The sequence below is a fragment of the Mesocricetus auratus genome, unplaced genomic scaffold (assembly GCF_017639785.1).
Source record: "Mesocricetus auratus isolate SY011 unplaced genomic scaffold, BCM_Maur_2.0 Super-Scaffold_100676, whole genome shotgun sequence".
Taxonomy (NCBI): domain Eukaryota; kingdom Metazoa; phylum Chordata; class Mammalia; order Rodentia; family Cricetidae; genus Mesocricetus; species Mesocricetus auratus.
This window is the reverse complement of record NW_024429266.1, coordinates 118502354-118527933: the sequence shown is the minus strand read 5'-3', so window position 1 is coordinate 118527933 and position 25580 is coordinate 118502354. Positions and strand designations below refer to the sequence as shown.

Sequence of the window (25580 nt, the reverse complement as noted above, 5' to 3'; positions counted from 1 at the left end):
AAGCCCACAGAGAGATGAACCAAGTCACCTGTTCTGTTTTCTGGCCTTCTCCCCTAGCTCCCCCTCCGTCCTCTCTCAGCCTGTGCTTACAGTGAGGCTCTGACAACGCTGCTCCTATGAGCAAGCAACTCGCCTTACTAAGTACTTTCCCCTCCAGCAGGCTTGGAAACCGTACGGAGTGGGGCTGCGGAAGCAGAGAGCTGGCTTTGTACTTTCTCTGCCTTGGATTATGGTGGCAGGCAGGGCTGTGCCGGTGCACTGTGGCATAAGCAATGGCTGTAGCCTCTTGGTTTGTGGTGTGAAACTCTGCCCTCTTGGTGCTGTGTTCTCCCACTGTAATGTGTGGCTGCAGCACATATCTAGGGACTCGGATATACGCTGGTGCTCTGGACTCTTTCTCAGCAGGTCCTGGAGTAATCAAACCCTCCCTGGGACAGACCTCCAGTGGGGGAGCCGAGCTGCTGAACATGAGAGGGTAGCCAGTTTCTGTCTGCCCATGTTTCCTTAACCCCTGTAGCAGCAGCACATGTAGGAACTGGGAGAAGGGGGCTTCTGAAGCCAGCGCTGCTGTCTGTGGCTTAGCAAATCCGACAGTCCCTTGGCCTGGACATCTGTAAAGGATGGCCAGTGGTGGGGCCTGCCTGTAAAAGAGGCGACGGCTTAAGGAATAGCTGTGTTGTGTCTGGGACTACACCTGGAATGGCATGAACTCTAGATCTTCATTGTTGAGCTCTAGACATGCATAGGCCACCCCAGGCCTGTCCTGTCACAAGAGTGAAATGCTGACATTGTGGGAATCAAGACATGGTGGCTGCCTTGACACCTACTGCCGCCTTCCAGGCTCAGGCCCTCTCCAGGCCTGGCACTCACTCCACTGAACCTCCTGAGGAGAAGCAGATGGAATGCAAGTGTCCGAACTACCAATGCTAAGACAAGACTTCCCGGGGAAAGCTTCTTCAGGGAGCTGCTCCTACCTGTACCACGGCAGCAATCTCAAAATCCATCCGTGTAGAGCACCTTAAGACATTCCAGGATGGGTGGGAGTACCCTGCAAGGGAGTTGTTGAGGGAGACAGGTTTTCTGTGGGGGCTTTCAGACGCTTCTCCCTCATGGATCTTGTCTTGACCCTCACAAGCAGCATAATGCTGGCCACCATCAGGGGCTGGCTCCTCCAGCAAACACCTCTCTCTCTCCTGGCGTGCTCTCTGTCTGGAAGCTTCCCGCTTTCACAGCTGATGTTGTCACCAGCCCTTTCTGAGTGAGTCCCTAGGAAAAATGCAGACCCTCCCCATCTGCAACTCAGCCACACTTCTCTGGGAGCAAGTGCTGTGTCTGCCTGCCCACGTGCCTTTCACTGGTCCTCAGCACGGAGGCTGGTAAGATGATTGGCTGAGTGCAAGAATGGTTAAATACAACCAAGAGCCAGGCTGGACAAAGTCTGGGTACAGTGGGTCATGGAGGAGCTGGCGTGTTTTGCTTTGGTGTGCAGGGTAGAGTCTAAGATGGAGTACGGAAGAGTTCAGGGTGGGCTGAAGTGGACAGAGGGCTCCCTGGATGGAGAGGAAGGTGTCTGGGCTGAAACTGATGTAGACACCGTGAATGAGGAGGCTGAGAAACAAGCTTAAAATGACAGAGTAGCTTCCTGGGGACACAACCCAGCTGGGGGTAGACTATTAGTCAAAGGAGAGGGCCAGCTCCTAGACGCTCCATATAAGCCACCTTCCCTGCCTTGCTCACCACAGAGAACAGGGTCCTGTAGCCAAGGGGTGCTCAGTGACCTCTGGGTGAATGGGTGGGTGGATGGATGGATGGATGGATGGATGGATGGATGGATGGATGTTTGAATGGACAAAAACAATGGGTGGACCATCAAATGAAGTGTTTGGTGGGAGGATGGACAGATAGATGAATAAATGTTTGGTAGGTTAATGGATAGATGAAACACTGGGTAGATAACTGAACAAACTAATTAGTGACCTAGATGACAGCTAACACAAGAAAATGATAAAGAAATTTGAATGTCTTTTTATTCCAATAGTCTCTACTCTCAGAGAGGTCAGAAAGGACCAGAAAAAGACCAAGGACTTTGCGTTACTTTAGGCTAGGTGAGCTTTTAGAGAAAGCAGGCAACAGGCCATGAGCAGCCTCCTGGAAGGCTTCCCCTCCAGCTGTCTGTGGGCTCACTAGACTGTATACTATATAAACGTGTGAGAGAGCGGTGAGGCTGCGGGGAGGTGACAGTTCAAACCCTCCTGTCCCTCTACCTTCCAGACTGGGAGAGAGGGCATACAAGGTTGATACATGCTGATGTCCCTTCCTGGAATCTGTAGTGTGGGAGGGTTAGAAGGACTGCCTCAGTCTGCAGAAGCAACGGCTTTTTCTGGACAGAGACTGGAGCGGGGGCATATGTGTGTCTCCACACATGAGACAGCAGATATCCCTAGGCTAATTACATGTCTTCTGACCTGTGACGCTTTCTGAGGAAAGAGTCCCATCAGGCTTGTTCACACTCCTGTTCCTGCTTGGCTGCACTTGGCAGCGCACGAGGAAAAATGCAGGCACACATTGTCCCCAGATAGACACGCACGCATGGTCACACAAGACCCACTCTGAGATAAGCACACAGGGACCTGCGCAGTGTGAAGCTGACTCAGGAGCCAGCAGACCCACGGCAGTGAGAGGTGGGAGCGTCACTGGCGCCGAGGAAAAGCACAAATGAAGATAAATGAGTCCCTTTCCCAGAGCTGCCGGGAAGCCCATCCATCTTCGCCTGCAGGTGCCTGATGGCTTAGGAGTGCCTCGGAGCAGGGGTGGTAGAGACTAGCCACTCCATCTGGACTGTGTCCCTCTCCTCCCAGGGCTAAGCTTAAAAGGCCTTTGACCAACCTAGAGCTGGTGACGCTTTGAGGGCCTCTGAGATCTTCCATCAATAAGTAGGAACCTGTGACTGAGAAAGACAGATGGAACCGAGATAAGGGGTGTGGTTCTCTGTCGTAAGTGAACCCAGAGGATTGGTCACTTCTCCCACCCACTGTTTTTACACGCTGCCACGGGCAGAGATCAGGACCTGGAGCCGATGGGCGCCTCCTGCCCTGACTAGGGAAGAGCAGAAGTTGGGTGGCCAAAGCTCAGTGCTGGAGCCTGTCGGGGAGGCAGGTGTCAGGGCTTCAGGGAGGAGGTCTGCTTCTCAGCCATCCCCACAGACCTCCCCTTGCCCCGTCTGCTTTCTTCCAGATCAATTTTATATTTCTCTTCAACATTGTCAGGATCCTGATGACAAAATTACGAGCATCCACCACTTCCGAAACAATCCAGTACAGGTACGGGCATGCCTGGATGCCTGACTGGCGGGCAGGAAAGAAGCAAGAAGGTCCTCCCACCGGAGCCCTTGGCGTCTTCACCCTAGAGCTTGCTTGAGCTCCCAGAAGCCAAGCAGGGAGCCCATCTCCCCACCTGAGCGGGTCCTGCCTCCAGCTGGACTCGTTTGTCCCTGCCATCTTGCTTCCCCATCCAGGAAGGCAGTGAAGGCCACCCTGGTCCTCCTCCCGCTGCTGGGCATCACCTATATTCTCTTCTTTGTCAATCCCGGGGAGGACGACCTGTCACAGATTGTGTTCATCTATTTCAACTCTTTCCTGCAGTCCTTCCAGGTAGGCACCCCAGTGCACTTCCCAGGTCTGGATGCTCAGACTGGGCCTGCACGCTACGATCGGTTATAGGAGCACTGAGACACAAGGACGCCCAGAGCCCCACCGGGCCCCAGATGCTGATCAGGCTGCCCTGGTCCTGTCACCCCCATCCCCGGGTTCAGCTGTGTTAGCACCTCTGAGGTCACCTAGGGCAAGCTTGGAATGCTGAGGCCAGAGACCACAGCCACTCAGAGCAGACCCTGTTGTAACTGCGTCCCTTGTCTGGGCCTGGGACTACGGAGGCCCCACCCAGCTCTGAGCCCTAGGTCCTGGGAGGTGTGCCCCCAGCCATCCTGTGTCCTCCCACACCCCCATGACTCCTCGGCAGATGTCTGACATCTCCTTCCTTCCTTTCTAGGGTTTCTTTGTGTCTGTTTTCTACTGTTTCTTCAACGGAGAGGTAGGAGGCAGGCCTTTAGGGTGGTCTAGGGGCTCAGGCAGTCTCAAGCTGCCCAGTCTTTCAGAAGAACTTCATCACCAGCCCTGCTCAGCTCCGTGTGATGGGAGAGGGGTTGAGAGACTACTCAGCTTTAGGCAAATGGAACTTCTCCTGCAGAACCAGTGTAGGTCAACTACACAAGCCAGAAACAGCATGTCATCACCCAGGGCGTGCCCTCTGAGCCAGGGAGCAAGGTGCCCAGATAGCAGAGCCTGTGGAGGCCACACAGAGAGGGTGACAGAAAGAAGCTTCCAGGAAAATGTCATTCAAGCAGTTCCTTACTAACTCAGCAGAAAAGAAACCATAAGGGGCTAGTGAATTATCTCAGTGAACTGGCTGCCAAACCCGACAGCCTGAGTTCTGCCCCTGAAGCTCATGGTGGAAGGAGAGAACTGACTCCTGAGTGAAAACCGATCTCCACACGCATACTATGGTGCTCACTGGACACACACACACACACCACATACTCACATACACCACACACACACACACACACACACACACACACCCCACACAACATACTCACACACACATACTATGGTGCTCACTGGACACACACACATACACACACACACACACACACCCCACACAACATACTCACACACACACATACTATGGTGCTCACTGGACACACACACACACACACCACATACTCTCACACCCCCCCACACACACCACACACACACAGACACACACACACCCATACATACCCACACAGACACACACACATACTCACACACACACACCCCACACACACACTCACACACACAGACATACACGCCCCACACACATACTTACACACACACACATATACACATACACACACAGCCACACACACACACACTCACACACACACTCAGTAAGAAGCTGATGTCTTCCATTACAATACAAACAGGAGACTCAGGTGTAGAGAATGAGCCCGGAGCTGCCCCTTAAGCAACATTAGGGAAGGCCAGACTGTGGAGGGGGCCAGGAGAGGCCCTTCCTGATGAGGAGGAAGCTAGTCCTGATGCCTGCTCTAGCAGGGACTGAGCTGAGCTGAGCGGCTGACATACAAAGCCAGAGATTCCTAATTCATAGTGGCAGGGGTATCCACAGGAAACTGGAACCTTGAACAGGACAATGGCCTCTCGGGGGGAGGGGGGAGGGCAGATACCTGAAGAAGCTGCAGGGCAGGCAACAGCGTTCAGGGCGGACCTCAGATTGCAACCTCGCCAGACGCTTGGGTGGCAGGCCTAGGGCCATCCCAGACCTTAACAGCTCCTGTGGTGGGCCTGAGGGCCTGGCAGAGGCTTGACCCCTTTAACAGCTCCCATCAGGTGGCTGAGCCTCTCCCTCCCTGCAGGTGCGCTCAGCCCTGAGAAAGCGATGGCACCGCTGGCAGGACCACCACTCCCTCCGAGTGCCTGTGGCCCGGGCCATGTCCATCCCTACATCACCCACCAGGATCAGCTTCCACAGCATCAAGCAGACAGCCGCTGTGTGACCCTCTGTCATCCATCGCTCGTCACTACACCACTGCAGCAGCTTCCCCGTCCTCTACAGCCCTCCCCTGGGTCCTCCTTGCTACACTGACCCTTGGGGTGCAGGAGAAGGAGTGGGGAGGTGGGGGGATCGACTCTCCAGCCTGGAAGGAAAGGAAAGCTCTGGAAGGGGGCTCTGAAGGAACAGGGCCCAGTACAGTCTGCAAGCAAGAGGGAGCAGAGGGACTTGACAGGACCCTCAGAGAGAGTGGATCTCACATCATCAAGCCTTTGTACACCCAGCCTCTCTCTCGGGTCCTCACTGTAACGTCACTTACATGTGAAGAATCTGAGGTGTTTAGCACACAAAGGCCTGGCCAAGACAAGTTCTGTGCCCTGTCCACAGCGCCCACGGTTGGCTCTGCCCCTTGCTTCCCAACTTTGTACCTGGGGTGCCCTCCCTGAGGATGCCCTCTGTAGGTGGGGGAGACAACGATGTATCTGGCTTCATCCCAGGGACTGTGTAAGAGAAGCTCCCTCCTCTGCACAGCCCCTCACCGAGCTGCCCCTCCGCTCCTTTCTCTGTCCTCCTGCCCGTGTCTCCAGGAGAATGCTGGCTTCCAGTCTTGTGTCCGTCCTGGGAGACCTCCATGCAGCCCTGGGCTCAGTCTGGGGACCTGGAGATCCCATGGGCAAATGAGACAGATGAAAAGTGACACTCGCGGGCCAATCACAGTGCCAAACGGAAGGGAAGCGGACCCACCAGGGACAGAGGGAGAGGGGTGAGACTCCCCCAAATCAGAGCATTTCTCCTCAGCCTGCAGAAACAGCTCTTTCTGTGTAGGTGACAGACTTCAAGTCAGGCAACTAGACATTGGAGAGATGATGTGGGCCAATAATGTCTGCAGGGCTAGCCATGTCCCTCTCCTTAGAGACGATGGCCAGGCCCAAGCAGGCCTTCCTCTGGCCTGTGGTGGGTTTGGAGTTCATCCTTGTCATCCCCCAGGATGGCATCTGCCCCACTCCCAGTGCAGAGTCTGCCTGTGTCAGGGACTGAGATTCTGAAATTGGTGGGAGGGAGCAAGGCCTCCAGGACCCACAAGCAAGAAGCAGAGAAGCGGAGTTGGCTTCAGCCGCACCTCCATTCCTCTGACCGCCCCCTCCGGCAGAAGAAGAGGGAGAAGCCAGCAGGCTGTAATCTTGAAAAGTTCCTTGCCTAGGTGTCTCACAAAAATAAACTGAAGCCGGCGGTGGTGGCGCACGCCTTTATTCCCGGCACTTGGAAGGCAGAAGCAAGCAGATCTCTGTGAGTTCGAGACCAGCCTGGTCTACAAAGTGAGTTCCAGGACAGCCTCCAAAGCTACACAGAGAAACCCTGTCTTGAAAAACCAAAATGATAATAATAATAATAAATAAACTGAAAAATGATCCCGTTTCATACATATTTAGTTTGGCATTTAATACATCTTAAAGTATGGAAAGATGTGGGTTCTGACACTTGGTTAATATTTGAGTCTTAGAAAAGTGTCACAGCACTTTAAACTGCACCAAATGGCACCTGGGATTGCATGACTCCAGGGCCACTGTCACCTGTCTCCAAACACTTGTGCCAGCAGGTGGGTTCTGTTGTCCCTTTGTTCCTAGCCCCTGTCTCATCCCACTGTCCCTAGACGGTTTTGTTTTTAGATGTCCTTTTTGGCTTCCCTTATCGAACTTCTCTGCTGGGCTCTTAGGATTTTTTTAGAATCCTCTAGATTGGGTATCACAGATTTTTTATTTTTCTGGATTTGTTGGACAGGGCCTCACTATTTAGTTCAGGCTGGACTCAAAACTTGCTGAGTAACTCAGGCTCACCTTGAACTTCCAATTCAGCCTCAGCATTCTGAGTGCTAGGATTACAGACACATGCTTTAAACTATTTTTAAATGTAAACAACTTATTAGTCCACATTAGATATTGCAAGGTTTTTTTTACACTTATTTTCTTTGGGGGGGAGTGTGTGTGTGACCATTGTTTGTGTGTAGTCAGAGGAAAATTTTTGGAAGTCATTTTTCTCTTTCTACCCTGTGGGTCCTTGGAATCAAACTCCAGTCATCTGGCTTTACCTGCTGAGCAATCTTGCTAGCCCTAGACATTGACATTTATAGGCAGTTTTTAAATAAGTAATTGTTAAACTTAAAATGGAAACTACATTGAAACCACACCTTAAACAAATGAATAGAAATGTAATTGTTCAGGAATCCTTGGATGCATTTTACAGCAAGAATGAGTCAGAATTCAGGACCCGTTTCCTTCCTTCCTCCCCCTCCCCCTTTACAGCTTTTCAAATAAGCGAGAAGCTGCAGGCATGCCACTCATTTCCTCACACTGCTTCTGAGATGTATGTCCCAGATTGCATGCATCTATAACCGAAAATGCTCTGTCGGCTGCCTCTTAAGCCCTCTTTATATCTGACTGAAAAGAACGAGCTGAAAGCGATTTAGCAATAAGTTGTGTGGCCCCAGTCAGTGTGTGTTCGGTGTCTGTTCCCCGTTCCGTGTACCAGATAGTGTTGGTGGGGGCTGGTAAAGGGAGGGTTCACACTTGGTGGCCTGGAGAGTGGTGTGGACAAGGCTTTGGCTTCTCTTGACATTGGGGAAGTAGGTGGCAGGAGTTCCTAGGCTTGGCTTTCTCAAGGGACACAAGTCAGACATGCAAACTCAGCCTAGCCAGAGGAGCAGTAACGGCCGAATTGATTAATAGTGTAGATGCTCTCGTAGAGCAAAGAGGTATAAATGGCTTGGCCCAAGAGGCCATGTGAAGAGCTGCTGAGACTAGAAGAGACAAGACTTACCAGAGCTGATGCCACAGAGCCTCGGTACCACAGGTCAGTGCTCTCCAGACAGCCTCCTCCCCCAGTACCACAGGTCATTGCTCTCCAGACAGCCTCCTCCCCCAGTACCACAGGTCAGTGCTCTCCAGACACCCTCCTCCCTCAGTACCACCCGTCAGTGCTCCTCAGACACCCCCCTCAGTACCACTCACTATTTCTCCCATGTGAGTTACTGGAGGGCTCAGGGGTCTGTGATCTAAGCTGGGTGGGACAGTACTACCCATGGGGCATCAAGTCATAGACCAATTGGGTAGAGATTCTTCCCCAGTCCTGCTTTGCTCTGCTCCCCCGGCTCGTGGTCATGGCCCTGGCTGAGTGGTGCCCTTGAAATGCCACCAGAGACATTAGGCCATCTCTCTGGGTCCCCACTAGTTAACCGCATTCAGCATTTGCTCCCACAGCCCAAGCAGGCCTCAATAGTGTCTTGCAGTCTTCTGCATTTGCAGTCCCTCACTAAGAGGCCTTTCTGCAAAGAGGCCTCATTATCAGACCGTGGGGACAACTTCCAACACCCAGACCCTTCAGGCCTCGGGCTCTCATCTAACCCTTTTACCACCCTGCCCTGTAAAGCTGGGAAAGATGAGCACACAGGGCATTTCTCACCCTAACCCTACTCAAAAAGAGCCTGCAGACCGAGCCACAGCCTGGTTCCAAGCCCAGAGGGCCCTTCACAAAGTGGGACCAGAAAGTGCAGGCTAGGGTTCAGAGCTGGTAAATTCTAAGTGTGGCTTCCAGAAAGGCAGGCTGTAGAGCATCTGTGGGGCAGAAGTTGGGGATGAGGACAGCATTTCCCAGGATGCTTTGCTAAGAGTCCCTGGTAGAGAAGCTACTGAAGTCCTGAAGCCTCTAGAGCCCCAGGGTCCTGTGGAAGGTGGCTGACAAGTCATGGAGAAACTGGACTATGGCAGAGCTAAAACAGTACAAAGAGTGACCTAACAGTCGCATGCCCAGAGATGGGGATGCAGGTCTCTCTAGAGTGGAGTGTTTCAAGGTTCAGGGGACCCAGAAACTGGAAGGCAGTAAGCAGCCGTCTGGCAGCTGTGAGCTCTGTGCACAGCTACGCACAGTTCTCTTTCCACTGGATGTGTGGTGGGATGCTAGCGAAAGCTGAGGTGAGGCCTCTCTGGAAACCTCTAAGGGAGGGCAGCTGTGGCAGGAGAGGAACAGACCTGTTTAACGTGTACATTTATTTACTCACTGGTATGGACAGGGCATTTCTCAGGCATTGGAAAGCTCTCCACACAGGGCTGGAGCACAGGGCTCATCATAGAACCTCCAGTGGCCCCCGCCTCTAGCTGGAGAAGCCCTGACCAACGGTGCCTTTCAGAGAGTCTAACTGCCAGTGTCAGCCACACATGTGCATCTAGGTACTCCTGCAACAGAAGCCACCGCTGGGCTAGCTATCCCTGGCACTGTGCTACCCCTGGAACTCTAGCCAGTCACTGAACATGCAGTCCCTTCTCATCTGCTCCACTCAAGGCTGGGCTAACCCACCGGAGAACAGTGCCAGCAAGTCAGAAAAAGACAGCAATCAGGATTGGCAGAGGGAGACATTTATTCTTCTGTTCCATCCCTATCCTGACTTCCCCATCAGAGCCAAAGGCCCAGTCCCCAACACGGCATCCCCTCTTTCCCATTTCACAGGAATGACAGATCTTGGGGGTATTTCTGCCATATCCTATAGAATCTTCAGCAGAAGGCAGGGGTGTAGTTCATTGGCTGACTGCTTTGCCTAATATCTACGGCCCAGGCTTGATCCCCAGCATCACTAAATAAATGGTGTATCCCTTCCTGAGGATGTAGTGGCTCACCTCTGTAATCTCAGCACTCCGGAGGAAGAGGCAGAAGGATATCAAGCTCAAGACCAGACTAGCTACACATCGAATTCAAGGCCTCAGCTACATAGTAATTTCCTGTCTCCATCATAATCGTCATCTCATTTGAGAACTCAAGCCTGGTGGAACACGATTTCCCAATGGCAGAGGAAGCTACCTCACATCACCCGCTCCTAAAGATGGAACCAGACATGGTCTACGCCTGTGTCCTAGTGCAGTTAATGCCTTTCCTTCTTGCATGTGTCCTGGCTTGGACAATAAATTACATGGTCACCCTACTTAACTCACTGCACTGGAGAGGGTCACAGATGCTGTTGGAATAAGTGAGTGGAATGGCCCAAGTCAGATCTACAGAAAAGCCTGACATTAGCACCTGCAGTTTGGGAAGAATTCTGGAGTAAAAGGGGCCTTCCCAGTCAGGTCCTGAGTCCCGTTCTAGTATCTGCTGGTTAAATCCACAAGTAAGCGTGGGAAGAGACAAGTGATTCTCGACTGGAAACCTGCCCTTCACCATTGCTGGGAAAACAGCACAGTAACAGACTGTGTTCTTAACTAGCTTTGCAGGAAACCAAGTAAGGTTCCCTCTGCTTCATCGAGGCCCAGCCTCCCATCCACACCTCAGCATCATGGATCCTCATAGTGGAGCCTTTGCCCAGAAAGGCAGAACAATTCAGACTCATCACTGCTTATAAATGGCTCTATAGGGAACTAAAGGCAGATCATAGCAATTTGGTTCCAGATCTCCAACATCCAGCTCTCCATAATCACTAAAGTGAATCCATCCATCAGCCCTGTGGAAATTTTGTTTTGTTTTGAGACAGGGTTTCTCTGTGTAGCTTTGGAGCCTATCCTGGAACTCACTCTGTAGACCAGGTTGGTCTCGAACTCACAGAGATCTGCCTACCTCTGCCTCTCCCAGCAGAGCCCTGTGGAATCTTTAACACAGGTGTAGCATCTTGGTATTTTTGGGGGGCATAGGAGGAAGGGGAGGTTCAAGTTAACTGTCCAATTCCTTGTTCCTGGCTACAAAAACCTGAACATCTCTGGAGACACCCACAAACCCCCAATTATCTGCCAATATCAACTGCATCAGATGGCCCTACTTTTCCAGGTTAGAGAGAACATTCCTCAGGGGCCACATCCATATTGTACTGAAGCCATTTCCCCAACCTAGCAAGGGCTTTCAGGCAGAACCACATCTGGTCCAGCTCCCTGCAGTCAGTCCTGGTAACAGATAATCTGCCTCTTCTGGAGTCCCTAGGTCTCAGAGTCTTCCACTGTCCCTGTGGAAACTCTCTTTTCAGAGTATATACATTTTAGAGGTTCCTACATTTACTGCCTTAATTTTGTGATAATTTTTTAAGAAATGGCTTGCTGGTCACTTCATTTACTTGATGTCAACTGAAAGATGGCATCATAATATGAGCTGGAGTTTCTCTAGCTAGGGATTTCTGAGGGATTGAGATTGCATTTCCCTAAACAGTAGTCTCCACTAAATTTGATAATCTGTCTAGTGGCTTCCAGCCTTCTGCTAGGTGGAAAATTGAATTCTAACCAAGGTTGGGGTCTATGATATGCAAGCGGTAGTCAGTTCAAAGAAGCCAAATCTAACATCAGACTTACTGGGCTTTTCTTCTCCTTTTGATTGCTTTTGCCTGTGGGTGAGTTCAAGAGTAAAACCCCAGCAGTGGTGTGGGCTGGGGCAGCAGAAAAGGCCAGTGGGAGATGGTGGTGGGGTTAGGGAAGGGTAAAGTACGCAGTGTCCCTCACAGAGGACATGAAAAGCCATTGAGTTTAAGGGCAGAATGGGACCACTTTAGCTACTGGATGTGACACAGGCCATAAGTGGCAAGAAATTCAGATACGTCTTCTGGAAAAGCACTGATGTGCAGGCATGATGGTGGCAAGACAAGGGTAATGGCTGAGGAATTTGTGAGAAGAGGTCTAGTTCTGTATCTGGGTACAGATGGGCCAATGGTCTTCTTGAGGGATGGGTCATTACTGAGGATGGGTCACTGGAACACATGAGTTAGCAAACTTGTTTCAGAATGGCAGCCCCAGACACTAAGTTCGAATTCCTTTATTTTTATTTATTTTGGGGGGTTGAGACAGGGTTTCTCTGTGGTTTTGGAGGCTTTCCTGGAACTAGCTCTTGTACAGGCGTGGTTCTCGAACTCACAGAGATCTGCCTGCCTCTGCTTCCCAAGTGTTGGGATTAAAGGCGTGCGCCACCATGGGTCCTAGCCCCAAATTCCTTTATTTTTAATGCTTGTCAGTGAAGACCTGGCCCCGCCCCACTACAATTTCATTCTACTTAATCCCACTATCAATTAATGCCCTTGGAAGCAGAGTTTCGAGGAGCCAACAGCTTTTAATTGACCTAAATTGTTTTAGTTAGCATAACTGCTTTACAGCTCATTGTCGGTGACTGAGTGTGAAGACCTAACGGATATTTACTGGCTCCCTTCAGTGCCAAGTCTGGTGTTGAGAACTGAGCTCCTCTTCTTGGCCTGAGGAGGCGTGAGACTTGAGGGAGGCTGCTGTGCTGGAGGCTGGGAGGGATGCGGCTGCTTTGGGCACAGATCTCCACAGATCTCTACTTTGCTGACTCCACTATTCCAACGCCACAGGGGTGAGGCTCAACAAGGCTCTCAGTGAATCCGAAGCCCCACTGCTTATTCCATCTCCTCAGCCCACTAGATGTAGGGTCCTCATAAGGTCTAGTCTCTAAGGCCTTTGTTAGGAGCCCTGCCTTCCCAAGCAAGAAGGTTCCCCAAGGGCAACAGTAATATGAAGCAGCTCTCCCAAGAATATCCCCAAACACTGACACTCAAAACTCACCCTGGAGACGCTTCCTAGTGGGGCTTAGAAGGGAGCATTTTTCAAGTTCGAGGTGTTCCAACACTCAGCTGGGGTTGAGAACTACAGCCAGAGGTAACGTAAAAAGATGCATTCTTCAACATGCCCCCCCCACACACACAGGGGTTTGTAGGTGGGAGGGTGGGGCTGGAGAGTGCTCATCTGAGGCAAACACTGGTGAAGCTCTGAAATCAGCATCCGAATTTCCAGAGAAGAGATTAGAGCCATCCACATGGTCTTAACACGATTACTGCTAGGAGGAAGCCCGATAACCAAGACTTATTGGATAGGCAACAGGAGGTGAATTTTGAGGCAGAGCACAATTATTCATTTACGGAATCTTCAATTCAATTTCATGTCCACGTTGGCCAAATGTCACAAACACCTACTTGGAACACAGATTTTTCAACAATGAGGGTGCAAGCTATGTGGTAAGCAATGCTTTCAAAACCACTGCAGCCTAGTCCCACCCACAACACCTATGGCTAGGGAAGCCTGATCACGATAGGCTCATCCCCGACAGCTACTGATCCTCTATGGAGTCTCATTCTCTGAGATCACATTGGTCAGTGAAACCATAAATAAAGGTCTAGAATGAATGCTTGGGTGACCTTGTTCTCATCAGGAACTGGGAATACCATCTGGTAACACTAGAATTAAGATCCTGTAACACTAGTATTAAGATCCATCTGTTTTCCTAACTTGCTGGTGAGTCTATTTCTAGAATGCCCCTCTATACTCAATGCTTTGATACTATGATTTTTAGATAATAATGTTAAGGTGTCACGACTCCTACAGAAGCCAGGCACATGCTCTAGACATAACTCCATGTCACACGTATGTGAGTGTCCTGAAGTCCAATCTAAGCTGTAAAGAACCCTACTACAGTGCTCAAGTTCCATAGAAGCAATTAGCCTGAGTCACTCATCACAACACTTTGGGAGGGAGGACTTCTAAACCAGGCTAATTTAACTATGTTCAGCTTGCCACTTGATACAGAGATTTTAAACAAACCATTTTCCTTTAAATCTAAAAAAGACTAACAGCATCAAGCCAGAAACATGAGGACTTTAAACCACCACTGAGCTTAAGCAGAAATGAGTGTGCAAAAGGCATGTTCATTTAGAACACAGGTCTTTGCACTCTTACGCTTAAGTATAGTCAAGCTGTTGCCCATGGTCCTCACTGGGTTAATCCATGGGGAGGACAGCAAAGCGACACCTAGAGGCAGAGTGGAGGAAGGGCGGCTTGCTGATCACACGCAGACTGGAACTCATTTAGAGGCCAACAGAGAGCTTGAGCTGAAATCCCTTTATGGTGCAAGGTAGGCAAATCCTACAATGTGGTTAATATAACTTCCCATATTAAGGAGCTCATCAGCCAGTCTGCTGTTTTGCTATGGTGAAATCTAATGAAAAAAGAAGAACATGGAAGAAGGGAAAATGCTACTACATAAGGAATATTGAGGCAGGAGGGGTCCCTGGAGAATTTAAACTGAAGTTCATTCCAGTGTACTAGCAAGTGCTCATAGAAGACAGAAGACAAATGAGCCTTGGTATAAGATCTCTTCCCAACAAGGTCTGTTCATAACTTCAATGCTGAGGGCTGGGTCTGGGTTTGGGGGTGCAGCTGAGTGCTTCCCGAGTACACAAGCACAAGCTGCAGTGCCAACCTTGAAAACAAAACTAATCCCCACTAACCCAGATCTCTGCTGAGTCCCCGCCACCTGCAGCACTCTGGTCAGCATCATGGCAAGGGTGGTGAGGAAACACTGGGGACTCTCTGGAGGCCAACAGACCTACACTACATGGGCAAGAGATGGAGAGCCACACAAGCCCTCAGTTCCACAAATTCCCACTTCCGTGAATTTATTTGTTTCTTAGGCAAGTAAAATGTACAAGCAGCAAAGCCTTTTAAAAACAAAGCCCAAACTATAAAGCCCAGATCAAGACACCAGGGACTGCTGAGCCAGGCAACCAAACTGGCCACTCCAGCCTCGAGAAACCAGTGCCTTCCAGGGCTCCCAGGGAAGCTAGGAACTGAGGCTGTAGAGCAGACAGAAACCTACCCCAGCACCACCCCCATCCACTCAGCTTTTCCCAGAAGCCACCAACCTGCCTGGAGACGGCTGTCTCTTTGGCACAGAACATCACTTGCTCATCTACAGTTAGTAGATTAGTGCCTGCTGGGAGCTGAGGAGGCAATGGAGGGTTACGACAAATGGGCATGAGAATTTCTTCAGATATGAATGTTCTGAAGTCAGACTGTGGCTGTTTAACTAAGTACACTAAATTGTACAATTAAAATAATTTGCCATATATAAATTACACCCCAATAAAACTTAATTTTAAAGATGTACCTTGTTAAACACAAGCACATCTAACCAAATAAATGTCTGAAATATCTTTGCTTAAAAAAAAAGAAAAGAAACACAATACATGGATTATAAATTTGTTCAGAATTCCTTCAACTTTAATTGTGAGGGTAAAATCAGGCAGCCACTGAGGAAAAATACAGTCCCTGGAAGCAATCACGATTCTTTGTGTAGTGGACATGATGAGTTATTCTTGTCTAAAGTTGCCAGCTGTTCTCATTCCTCCAATGTCTCTTTTTTGCCAGTCTCTTGCCCTTCAAAGAGGGGATACCTGGCCTCCACATCAGCCCAAGTGATGCAGCCATTGGCCAGATCACGGACCACACCAGGCAGTTCAGAGACCTGGGAAGAGAAAACAAGGGCAAGCGTTAGCCAACTTTCCATTTGTGAAGAGAGTACTTGCCCTGAATTCAGGAACCCTTATACACAATGCAGAGCACAAACACTGTCTATATAATGACCACATCCCCTTACGAGCTGTGTTTGTTTTCTTAGCCATGCTCATTGCTCCTAGGCCAGGTTCTTCGTTCTCAAGGTCACTAAGCCTACCAGCTCCCCTGACAGTTCAGCACTGCCACAAAGCTTCCCGACCCACCCTGCACCTTCATGTTAAATTGTCTCAGGCCTGGTAAATGAACTCTTGTAGTTAACCAAGTCCATGACATGAAGCAGAGCCAGCTGCTGCCAGTCTATGCAAGCGCTGGTGGCCAGCAGTGGTTTACACAGTGGGTATGGAAAGGCAGCGTCTACAGAGCCTGTTAAACCCTTCTGCCTGCGGCCCTTCCCTCTACTGACTAATGGGCTGGCGGTCTGGGGTGCAGATCTTGCAGCTCTAACAAGTTGCCAGGAGATGCTGGTGTCAAGCGAGGCTTCTCTGGGCTCATGCTCTGAGAACCACAGGACTGGTTTGTCAGTCCAGAGCAGCCAGGACTGGTGTGTAAAGACAAGCCAAAAATCTACTACTTACAAAGTGGACCGTGAATTCCTCTGGGTAAAAGCAGTTTTTATTACTGTTTTCCTTATTAGAACTATACCAAGATGAATACTAACAGATACTCTAAATAAGTGTCTGTTCAAAGTTAAGAACTCAGCCAGGCAATTATCAACGACATACAGTGCCCCTGCAGCCCTTTCTGCAGCACTCAGCCCACCTCTGTGCTTGCTCCACCCCACTGTTCCCTTCTCTTCACACAAAATCCCAGAGATAATCCAGCCCCGGTGGACTAACGCAAAGTTTACACACATTCCTAAGTTTCTATAGAAAATAATGATAAAAATGTCTAAGTCCCCAAAGCTTGCCAATATAACTATGGCAACAGCCTCATGAGATGACATTTCTCTTGCCCAATAAACAACCAACCATAAAAACAAACTGCTGGAGAAGGAGCCCAGAGCAATCCAAACGTCTATACAATATTAGAGAAGTGCTAATGGGTGTTTTCATAATTAAACCAGACAGTTTTGGGAATCTGGGCTTTGTCTGATACAAACCCACCATTAATATTACAAAGAAAAAAAAAGGGTCAGGAATATAAATATATCAAAGTCAATTCAAGCCAGCAGGAAGCTGTACAGTTGTCTAAGACGAAACATGTGATAGAAATAGCCAGTCACCTCTGCCCTTATCTGTCGCATGGAGTCTCTGTCCCTTAGCGTTGCAGTGTGGGGGGTCTTGTTGACTGTATCAAAGTCAATGGTGATGCCAAAAGCCACGCCAATCTCATCTGTTCTTGCATAGCGCCTTCCAATGGACCCAGAGGAATCATCTACTTTATGAGACACGCCATTCCTGGTCAGAGCTTCCGCTGGCCAAAACAAAGTGAGGTAACAGTAAAACACTACAGAAATTCTCAGTGTCATCGCCACATAGACTTAGATGCTTGGGAAACATAAAGGGCTCTGAGACAAGAGAGCAGCAAGTCTCAGTTTCATGGATGTTGACTAAGTCCCTTGCTGGAGGCCAGACACAAGGGCAAGTGGACCAGGTGGGTGCTAGGTTAAGAGTAGCCACCTGTCTGCACAGTCCTGAGCTGCTCATGCAGGCTTCCCTTTTCCCCACTCAGAAGGGGGCTAGCACTCCTGGGATCCCTTCCAGTGCTGCAGACTCAGTGGCTACAGAGTCCCATTCCATTAGGGTCAATAAGAGCAGTGAGGAGGAATCCTTATGTCTGGCTCCTGACTCACCCAATGCTAAGACAGCTGCACAAGTATGAGAGCAGAGGCCGAAATCCCATTTATTCATAGCCAATCTACGCTTACTGAAACAGATAGTACATTCTGCAAAAGTGAGTCTGATGACTGTGCTCCTGTGGAGATTACCCGATTAGATTTGCTTACATAATTCCTTGACAAATGGCATGAACTCTTGGTTTTGGCTCAGTGGAAGGACAGAACATTTGAATGGAGCAACCACAGCTGGGAAACTGAAGAACTAGATGGTTTAGAAAAGAAAGAAATTAAAATGTTAGTTTATAAATAATTATTAACATCCTAAAGCACAAGTAGTTCAGTCGGTAACTCAGACCACTTCACTATCAAAAATACCAGGACACTAGGTATGATAATTAGTGTGACAAAAGGGACAACAGGAGAACCAGGATGAGCTTCCGTCTGAGTCTGGCCCAGCTTGATGAATTCTCTGAACTTGTTTCTGCTTCTATGTGGATTTCTACTGCCTATCCTGCTGAGTTCACAGACATGAAAACTCCCTGGTGTGAAAGTGTTCTGAATGCTGCTGTATACAATGGTGGTCAATTTGAGGGTTTACATAAAAGAACCCTCACTTCCTGAAGACCACCTGCAAAGCTCCTAGAGAATTAAATAATGCATGGCAGGGCCAAAACCCCAACCTTTAAAGAAGAATCCACAGGCCTTTGAGACCTGGTACAACCAAAAACTTCAATTAACTCAGAGACACTGTACAGAAAAACAAAGGCTGTTCATTCTATTAGCCTCTAGGGAATAGTTCAAGGCCCCTACACGACGCATGGACAAGTGCTCACAATCACAGGCAGCGGATGCAGTGCAGCAGGCACACCAGCTGACCATTTGGGCTGGAAATGAGAGCCGAAGGCGGTCTTAGACAGTGCTTGAACAAAAGGTGCATCTGAAGGCAAGAACACGCAACTTAAGAGTGGATCTGTCCCACCACACCACCGAGAGATAGGAGAGGCAGCTCCTACTCGAAGCTTCAATGCCCCTTGAGGGCAGGCAACGACAAATACCCACACTAAGGGAACAGTGTACTCCAGCAACACTGAGGTCAACACCACAGAATATTCAGAGCCCAGCTCCCTCCTTCGTCTTGTGATGATGCTATGTTACATGAGAAGGAACTTGCCTTTACAGAAAGTCTTTTTTTTTTTAAATTTCACCAGAAAGGTTTTTATACCGAATTTGTAGGCAAATGGATTAAGTAAGTGGGTGCTAATAATTCAGAAACATCTTTGGCTTCCCACAGCCTAATCAAGTTTCTGTTCATGAAGGGACGCTATGCAATTCGTAACAGTGTGACTAATTTATTCTTGTTTAGCCTTTATGAAATCTCTATTAAAGCTCTAGTTATATCAATATTGTTCAATTCAAAGAAACAGCCAAAAGATTTTTTTTCTTAAAAACTAAAAACCTTTCTATTAGAAAACTAAGCAGGAAAAACATGAAGCAAAATTGACATGAGAAAGAGCACTTCTGTTACGCACACCATCAATCCTGTGACTACACGGATGCTCCTACTGTCGGCCAAATGAAGAGCAGCTGCTCCCTCATGTCGGGAATGAAGACACGTTTAGCAGAGATAAAAAGGGCAATTTTTGGGGGGGTGTTGTCTTGGGGGGTTTTGTTGTTGCTGTCATTTGTTTTTCAAGACAGGGTCTCACTGTGTAACAACCCAAGCTTTCCTGGAACTACTCACTTTTTAGACCAGGCTGGCCCCAAACTCAGAGAAATTTGCCTGCCTCTGCCTCCCAAGTGCTAGGATTAAAGATATTCACCACCACTGCCTGGCCAAAAGGGCAATTTTAGCTACATAGTACAATAGTGTGTCAGACCTTCTAGAAGGCACCAAGAATTCACCAGTTTATCCATCAAGGCTCAGTGCTTGACATCCAATGTTACATAAATGCTCAGCTTTAAACTGTAGGTAAATGAACGGATTCGTTAATTGTTAAGATACAGACAGAACCTCTCTCTCTTTTTTAGTAGTTTTATATTATTCTCTTAGAAATGTGCTAGAAGCTATAGGAATATACCTTCCTAGACAGAGTGAGATAACAAAAGAAACAGCTCACAAGGTTAAGGAGACAGAGGGGAGGCATGGAGCCATGACACAGGATCATCAAATGAAGAGAAAACAAGGGGATTGATAAAGCTTTTCATAAACTCCAACTTCCTCAATGCTTGAATGCCAGGAAAGTTCTCTACCCCAGGTACTGACCAGTCTAAGATCTGTCAGGTGAACATACAGGAGGGAAAGAGCTGTTGAGGGAGTAATTCAAGGAAAACAAACACAACACTATACAGATGCCTGGGGCTCAGCCCCAAACTATCAGTTTGCTAGACTAGAACCTAGGGGTTCTTATCTTACAAGCAGCTTGGCTGGTTAGTAAGAACGTATAAACAATTTTGTAGTCTGGCCAGATCCCCATCTTTCTGAATTTTTTAAAAGCAAAGGGTCAAACCAGAAAGGACCATGTCAAATAAGCTCTCTCAGTGCAGAGACCAGGCAGCTATGACAACGGCTTCCAGAGTAAGTAACCTGCGTGTGCTGAAGCTCAGACAAGAGCACACATCTTCAGGAAACCACAGCTAAGAGCTCGTTCCAGGGGCAGCTCACCGTTCTCTGCTCATCTCCCTCCCGGACATGGAATGTATGTTCCAATATGGTATACATGATCCTGCCCAGGCCAAAGGAGGGCTCAATTACACTCGGAACAACTTCTTCCACTGCAAAAGAGGTGATAATTCAGTAATAGTCTCTCAAGAACAATATGATGCAAATCAGAGCTTTAAAGTAATCCTTGGCACTAAAGCTACCGCTACCCTAGATGGACTTTGAACTCTGTATAGCAGGATGAATCTTAAGAACTATGTACTGATAAGAAACACGATCCCTTTGAAGAGACTAGTTAAGAGTCAAACCCTGTCTAGCCCAATGTAAAACTTTATTCACACGTAACAATGAAGCTTGAGCTCCAGGAGCAGTCCTAGCTGATACGCTATCAACAGCAGCAGCTGCACTCTATTCCTCCACCGCTTTGCCTTTCTAGGGAGCTAAGGAGCCTGGGGCTGCATTAAGACTTTGTGAAATCAACTACTGGGGGCTAGAGAGGTGGCTCACAACTGTCTGCAACTCCAGTTCCAGGGAACCTGAAGCCCTCTTCTGGTCTCCAGGCACACATGTGGTGCCCAGGCATATGCAGGCAAAACACCCATACACACCAAAACCAAATTTAAAAAATCAAATCCCTTAAGCCAGAACTGGTGATGCAAGCTTATAATCATGAGGCTGAGACAGGAGGATTGCTAGTTCAAAAACTGCCTGGGCCACAGCAACTTTAAGGGTAGCCCTGAACAGCTAAGTACAGCACAGTGGCAGACCCTTGCCTAGAAGTGAGAGGTCCTTTGTTCACTCAATCCTTAATACTGGAAGAAACACGAAGAATGGAAAAATACCTACCAACCCCATAGCTAACAAAATTAATGAAGAACAATTCCTATGTGCAACAACTATGACTTGTATCTGACTTTCTGGCTTGTTAGCAGGTGAGAACACTTTCAGAGCCAAGTTAGTACCACTGTATTCAAGGCTGTGGGGCCAGGAAACACTGAAGGCAAAATCTGCTGGGGGCCCGGCATCCCATGAAATGCATTTTCTTCCTATAGGCCACACTCAGGGAGAAGAACCACCATCGGTTCCAGGCCTTGGGGAGTTCCTGCTCTGTAGGTAATGACATAACTAGGACCAACAACTCACTGGTCTAAAGAGAGGCTGTTTTTTGTCTTCTGTGATAAAGGAGCCACTGTTGTCAATTGCTTGCCTTTTATGTAAAGTGCTTTCATTACAGTTTCTCCTTCACTCACCGTATCATGCTGGCTGAGTGCCCTCTTGCCAGAGATTGTCAGCACCACCAGTATAATAAACTGTACTAACAGATTCAAAAAAAAAAGTAAAACGTGGCTTTGTACAGCACTTGCCTACCTAGCATGAACAAGGTCCCAGGTGAGGGTGGGGTGTGGGGGTGCATCTTAGAAATATAATCAAGGTGTTTTTCCTGTCCATCCTTTGTAGCAGCTGAGTAATGGCGAGGTATAGTCTCTGAAGCAGCTGTCATGCTATTCACCCCTGTGCTAGCTCTGAGATTAGGTCTCACTTGTCCACTGGCCATAGCTTTTCAAATATCTGCAAGTTTCTAGGAGCTTCACTTCATATCCAAGTGACCTTCACAAGTGCTCCAATATATATATACACTGCCTTATTCACAGAATCCACCCAACAAGAAAAACAATCATTATCCTTAGCTTTATAAAAAGCATTAAAAAGCAAAAGAGCTACTTAAGTTGTTTTACCCAAACAAAAACCCCAGTAATGTAGATTAGGGGAAAGAGGGAGGGCCCTTTAACTCAAGAAACAAAAGACTTCTAACAGTAGTTGTTTTCAGGCAGACCTCATCCTGTGTACCTGGGGCCATAGCAAACACAGGCACTTTAGAGAGAAAAACGCCCAAGTGAAGGCTTTTCCATATCCATTAAGTGGGTTTTCTCTTGGAAACTTATGTAAAAACAACTAAATCTTCTTCTCTTTCTTTTCTAAATTCAGGAGTAACGACTGTAGTTTGCTTGCTTCTTTATTGTTCTCATAAATTACCGTGTAGTGTTTTCTGGAATCTCTTCACACTGACCATGTCTTTCGTTAACTGAAATGTCTTCCCTTCAGTTTCAATAGTGAATTCCCTACAGAGAAAAAAAGGACAAAACTCACTACATAGCAGTTAGAACAAGTACCCTTCTCCATGCTGAACCATTCCTCATTTGAAGTGCTAACACAATTTGGTCTTTTCTCCAGATGCCAACTCAAGTCAAATCAAAGTCATTTCATAAGGACTACCAATTTAAATATTACCCAAACAATGGCACCAAACCATCTCCTGAAGAAAATGCCCCAAGTGTGGCTCACTATATAAAATTCTACAAATGATTTAATGGCAAATTCCTCTGATCTTGAAGTCAAGATTAAATATAACAACTTAAAAAACCAAAACCAAAATCAGTAATCAGATTTGTCCAAAATAGCTCTGCAGGGAAAATGACCACTGTTCTTCACACTATTCAGTAAACTAGCTTATTATCACACAAAGTAAAGTAACTGAAGATCAACTTTAAACATGTTTCCTAACTGTTTGCTATTTGCATTTCACTGGCCTGATGGCAGCGCAGAACTTGGAAAGAGAGCCATCACATGGTTGTCTTGAAGCTGTATGGGTGTAACTGTTATCATTACATTTGAAGGATTCCTCCTGTCATAATCTTCTGCCTCATATGGATGGTTTCCACTGATCTCCTGTAATAACTATTGGTTTGAAGTGTGCGTGCATACAATGCCATGTACTCTATGAATAGTCTAAATGCAGAGTAGGAAACACCTATGGAACTGTTAGAATTAACAAAATGGCTACTGCTTGAGATTAAACCCAACAAATGGTCTTGCAGAGTTCATTGACTGTTGTTAACAAATGGTAAACATACACACCATTATGGCCTCAAAGTTCCCAAGTCCCTCTCCTCTGTACCCTCACTCGAAATTACCATTAATCTGCTCTCCATTACAGGAAAGCGCCTTTCCTAGGCTGCTATGTAACTACAGTCTATGACAGGATTGGAAGGCAACCTTCAGAGCAGTCATGAAATAGTTACGGTTTGCTGGTCCTGTTTTCTCACTTTGTTTCATTTGCCTATTTTTGTTGTTGTTCTTGTTTAAACCCACCACACCTGAAAATGCAAAAATCTTTTTTGTTGTTGTTGGAGCGACACAAAAAAGGAGGGGGTGGGAGGAACAACAAGCATTCTAAATGAAAATGATCAGTTATTAACAGTATGTGACATCTAATTCCTATTGTGTTCTTCTGCTACTCAGTCTATCAATTACCGACAGTAGAAATCTACAGCAACTCAAGTCGGCTGTTTTGTGATTTGTGTATTTTAAGTTCTAGCTTTCAGCTGTGTGCATATTTTGAAATGACGGAACCTCTTGGGTAACCACCTTCATCATTATGGGGTGTTCTTCTCTGGCCTTCTAATTTCCATTGTTCAAGAGTTTACTTTGATACGGACATAGCCACTCCAACTCTTGGCTAATATTTATATAAAAAACTTGATCCTTTTACTTTTAAATCTATTTCTGTATTACCACTGGACGAAACTTGGTGTAAACCACATTTAATGATGTCTGGAACTTTTGGAGCAAACTGACAATTATTACTTTATTTCACTGACAGTACAAGTCTGCCAGACATTTTTATCTGTTCCAACTGTTCTTTGTTCTTTGCCCTCTTTACCAATTTTCTAGAGGCCTTGTGTTTTTTGGGTTTTTTTTTTTCTAAACAGTATTTTATCTTTACATTTGTGCCTGGTTTGTGTGCTTTATTTGTAAGCAACAGCTCTAGAATTTACTGCCATTAGGTTCTATCCCTCTATCTATTTTTATAATAATGAATTCCCAATCATTAGGTTCTCTCACTCCACCTATTTTTATAATGGTGTATTCCCAATCATTTACTCTTACTTTGGCATGCATCTTAGTTCCATACATAAATTCCATAACATATTGTTGTTTTTGCTGTAAATGGTTTGTCCATGTGGGCACATGTGAAGGTTAGTGGTTGTGTGAAATGTCTTCCTTGAGCCCCTGAAATCTGCTGCGCAGTACTGGGTTACAGATGCACGGCACAAAGCAAAGCTTTATGTGGGGTTAGGGTGGAGACTCATGTCCTCATTCCTGCGCGGTAAGCACTTTCCCACTGAGCCATCTCCCCAGTGCTCAGTCCACTCTCTTTCAGAAAGAACTGACACCATGATTTATACTCACCATGTAGTTCTTATTTTTAAAGTTCTTGCAGTTTTGAGAGACCTACACTCCAATATTTCATGAAGCTTTTGCTCTGTTTGACAGTACTGCCGAGTCTAGTACATCTGTACTTTTGGCTCTAGACACCTAAAGACCCTAACCCACAGTGCTTTGGCTTCTACCATTTTGACAAGAATTCTAAATTATTCTTAACTTTTTTTGACTGTTATATAATGACACTTTTTCTCCCCTACTGGCTGCTTGAAAGACTTTTCTCATTATTCCCAGTTTTTGGCAATTTGAGTCTTATGCGCCATTATGTGATTTTCTTTGTCTTCAACCTGGCTGGACTAAGCTCTTCAATCTGAAACCGTTTCTTGCTACCACATCATCAGATATTTGCTCCACACACGGAGACTATCACACATGTCTATCTGTCTGGCACTGTCCACGGCATCTGCCAGCCTCCAACTTTTGAGCTCTGTGGATAGCTTTTGAGGCGGTGGCCTTAAGTGAAATGATCTCTACTCTGCACTAATTCACTGCTGCCCCGTGCAGCGAGGTGGCAACCTGAGGTGACAGCCGGCACGTGTGTTTACACTTCCACTTCTCACAAAAGTTCATGGTCTCCTGTATATTCTCTATTAAATATGCATTAGATACGTATGTATGTGAGTGCGTGCCACATGTGGACCAGAGCCCTTGGAGGTCAGGAGAGGGTCCCAGAGTAGAAAGCACTACTCACTGCTGAGCCATCTCTCCAGCCCTTCCTTTATATTTGTAAAAGCATGAACACATATGTAGTTAACTATCTTACTATTTATGCATTTGCTAGTCATGTTTGTTATTTCTAGGTCTTTTAGTTTCCCTCATCAGAAGTCAGATGACATTCCTTTTATAGACTACTTTTTATTACTGTAAGTTCTATGCCATTTGATGCTGGATTTTGTTGTATTCCTTTAAAGACTCTCAGAATTCTGTTGCCTTTATA

At 47.4% G+C, this 25580-nt stretch overlaps 2 protein-coding genes across 9 annotated transcripts in view; one reads left to right on the top strand and one right to left on the bottom strand.

The window, feature by feature from the left end:
• The window catches only part of Crhr2 (corticotropin releasing hormone receptor 2), a 44926-nt gene extending 37971 nt beyond the window's left edge, over positions 1-6955 (top strand). For 4 of the 8 annotated variants that reach the window (XM_005076796.4, XM_005076795.4, XM_005076798.4 and 1 more), the window contains 4 exons: positions 3235-3320; positions 3515-3650; positions 4048-4089; positions 5474-6955. In XM_005076796.4, coding sequence (XP_005076853.1) covers positions 3235-3320; positions 3515-3650; positions 4048-4089; positions 5474-5614 — 405 coding nt within the window. In that variant the 3' untranslated portion in view covers positions 5615-6955. Of the gene's footprint in view, positions 1-3234; positions 3321-3514; positions 3651-4047; positions 4639-5473 lie in introns of those variants that run through there. The other 4 variants (XM_021231027.2, XM_021231026.2, XM_013118220.3 and 1 more) reach the window with 2 other exon arrangements.
• Positions 6956-15607: 8652 nt separating this feature from the next.
• Gars1 (glycyl-tRNA synthetase 1) overlaps positions 15608-25580 on the bottom strand; it is a 37649-nt gene continuing 27676 nt past the window's right edge. Inside the window, exons 13-17 of the mRNA XM_005076799.4 lie at positions 22394-22479; positions 20363-20472; positions 17869-17962; positions 17146-17336; positions 15608-15873 (exon numbers count right to left, since the gene is read on the bottom strand). Of these exons, the coding sequence (XP_005076856.1) occupies positions 15748-15873; positions 17146-17336; positions 17869-17962; positions 20363-20472; positions 22394-22479 (607 nt within the window). The 3' untranslated portion in view covers positions 15608-15747. The remainder of the gene's footprint in view (positions 15874-17145; positions 17337-17868; positions 17963-20362; positions 20473-22393; positions 22480-25580) is intronic.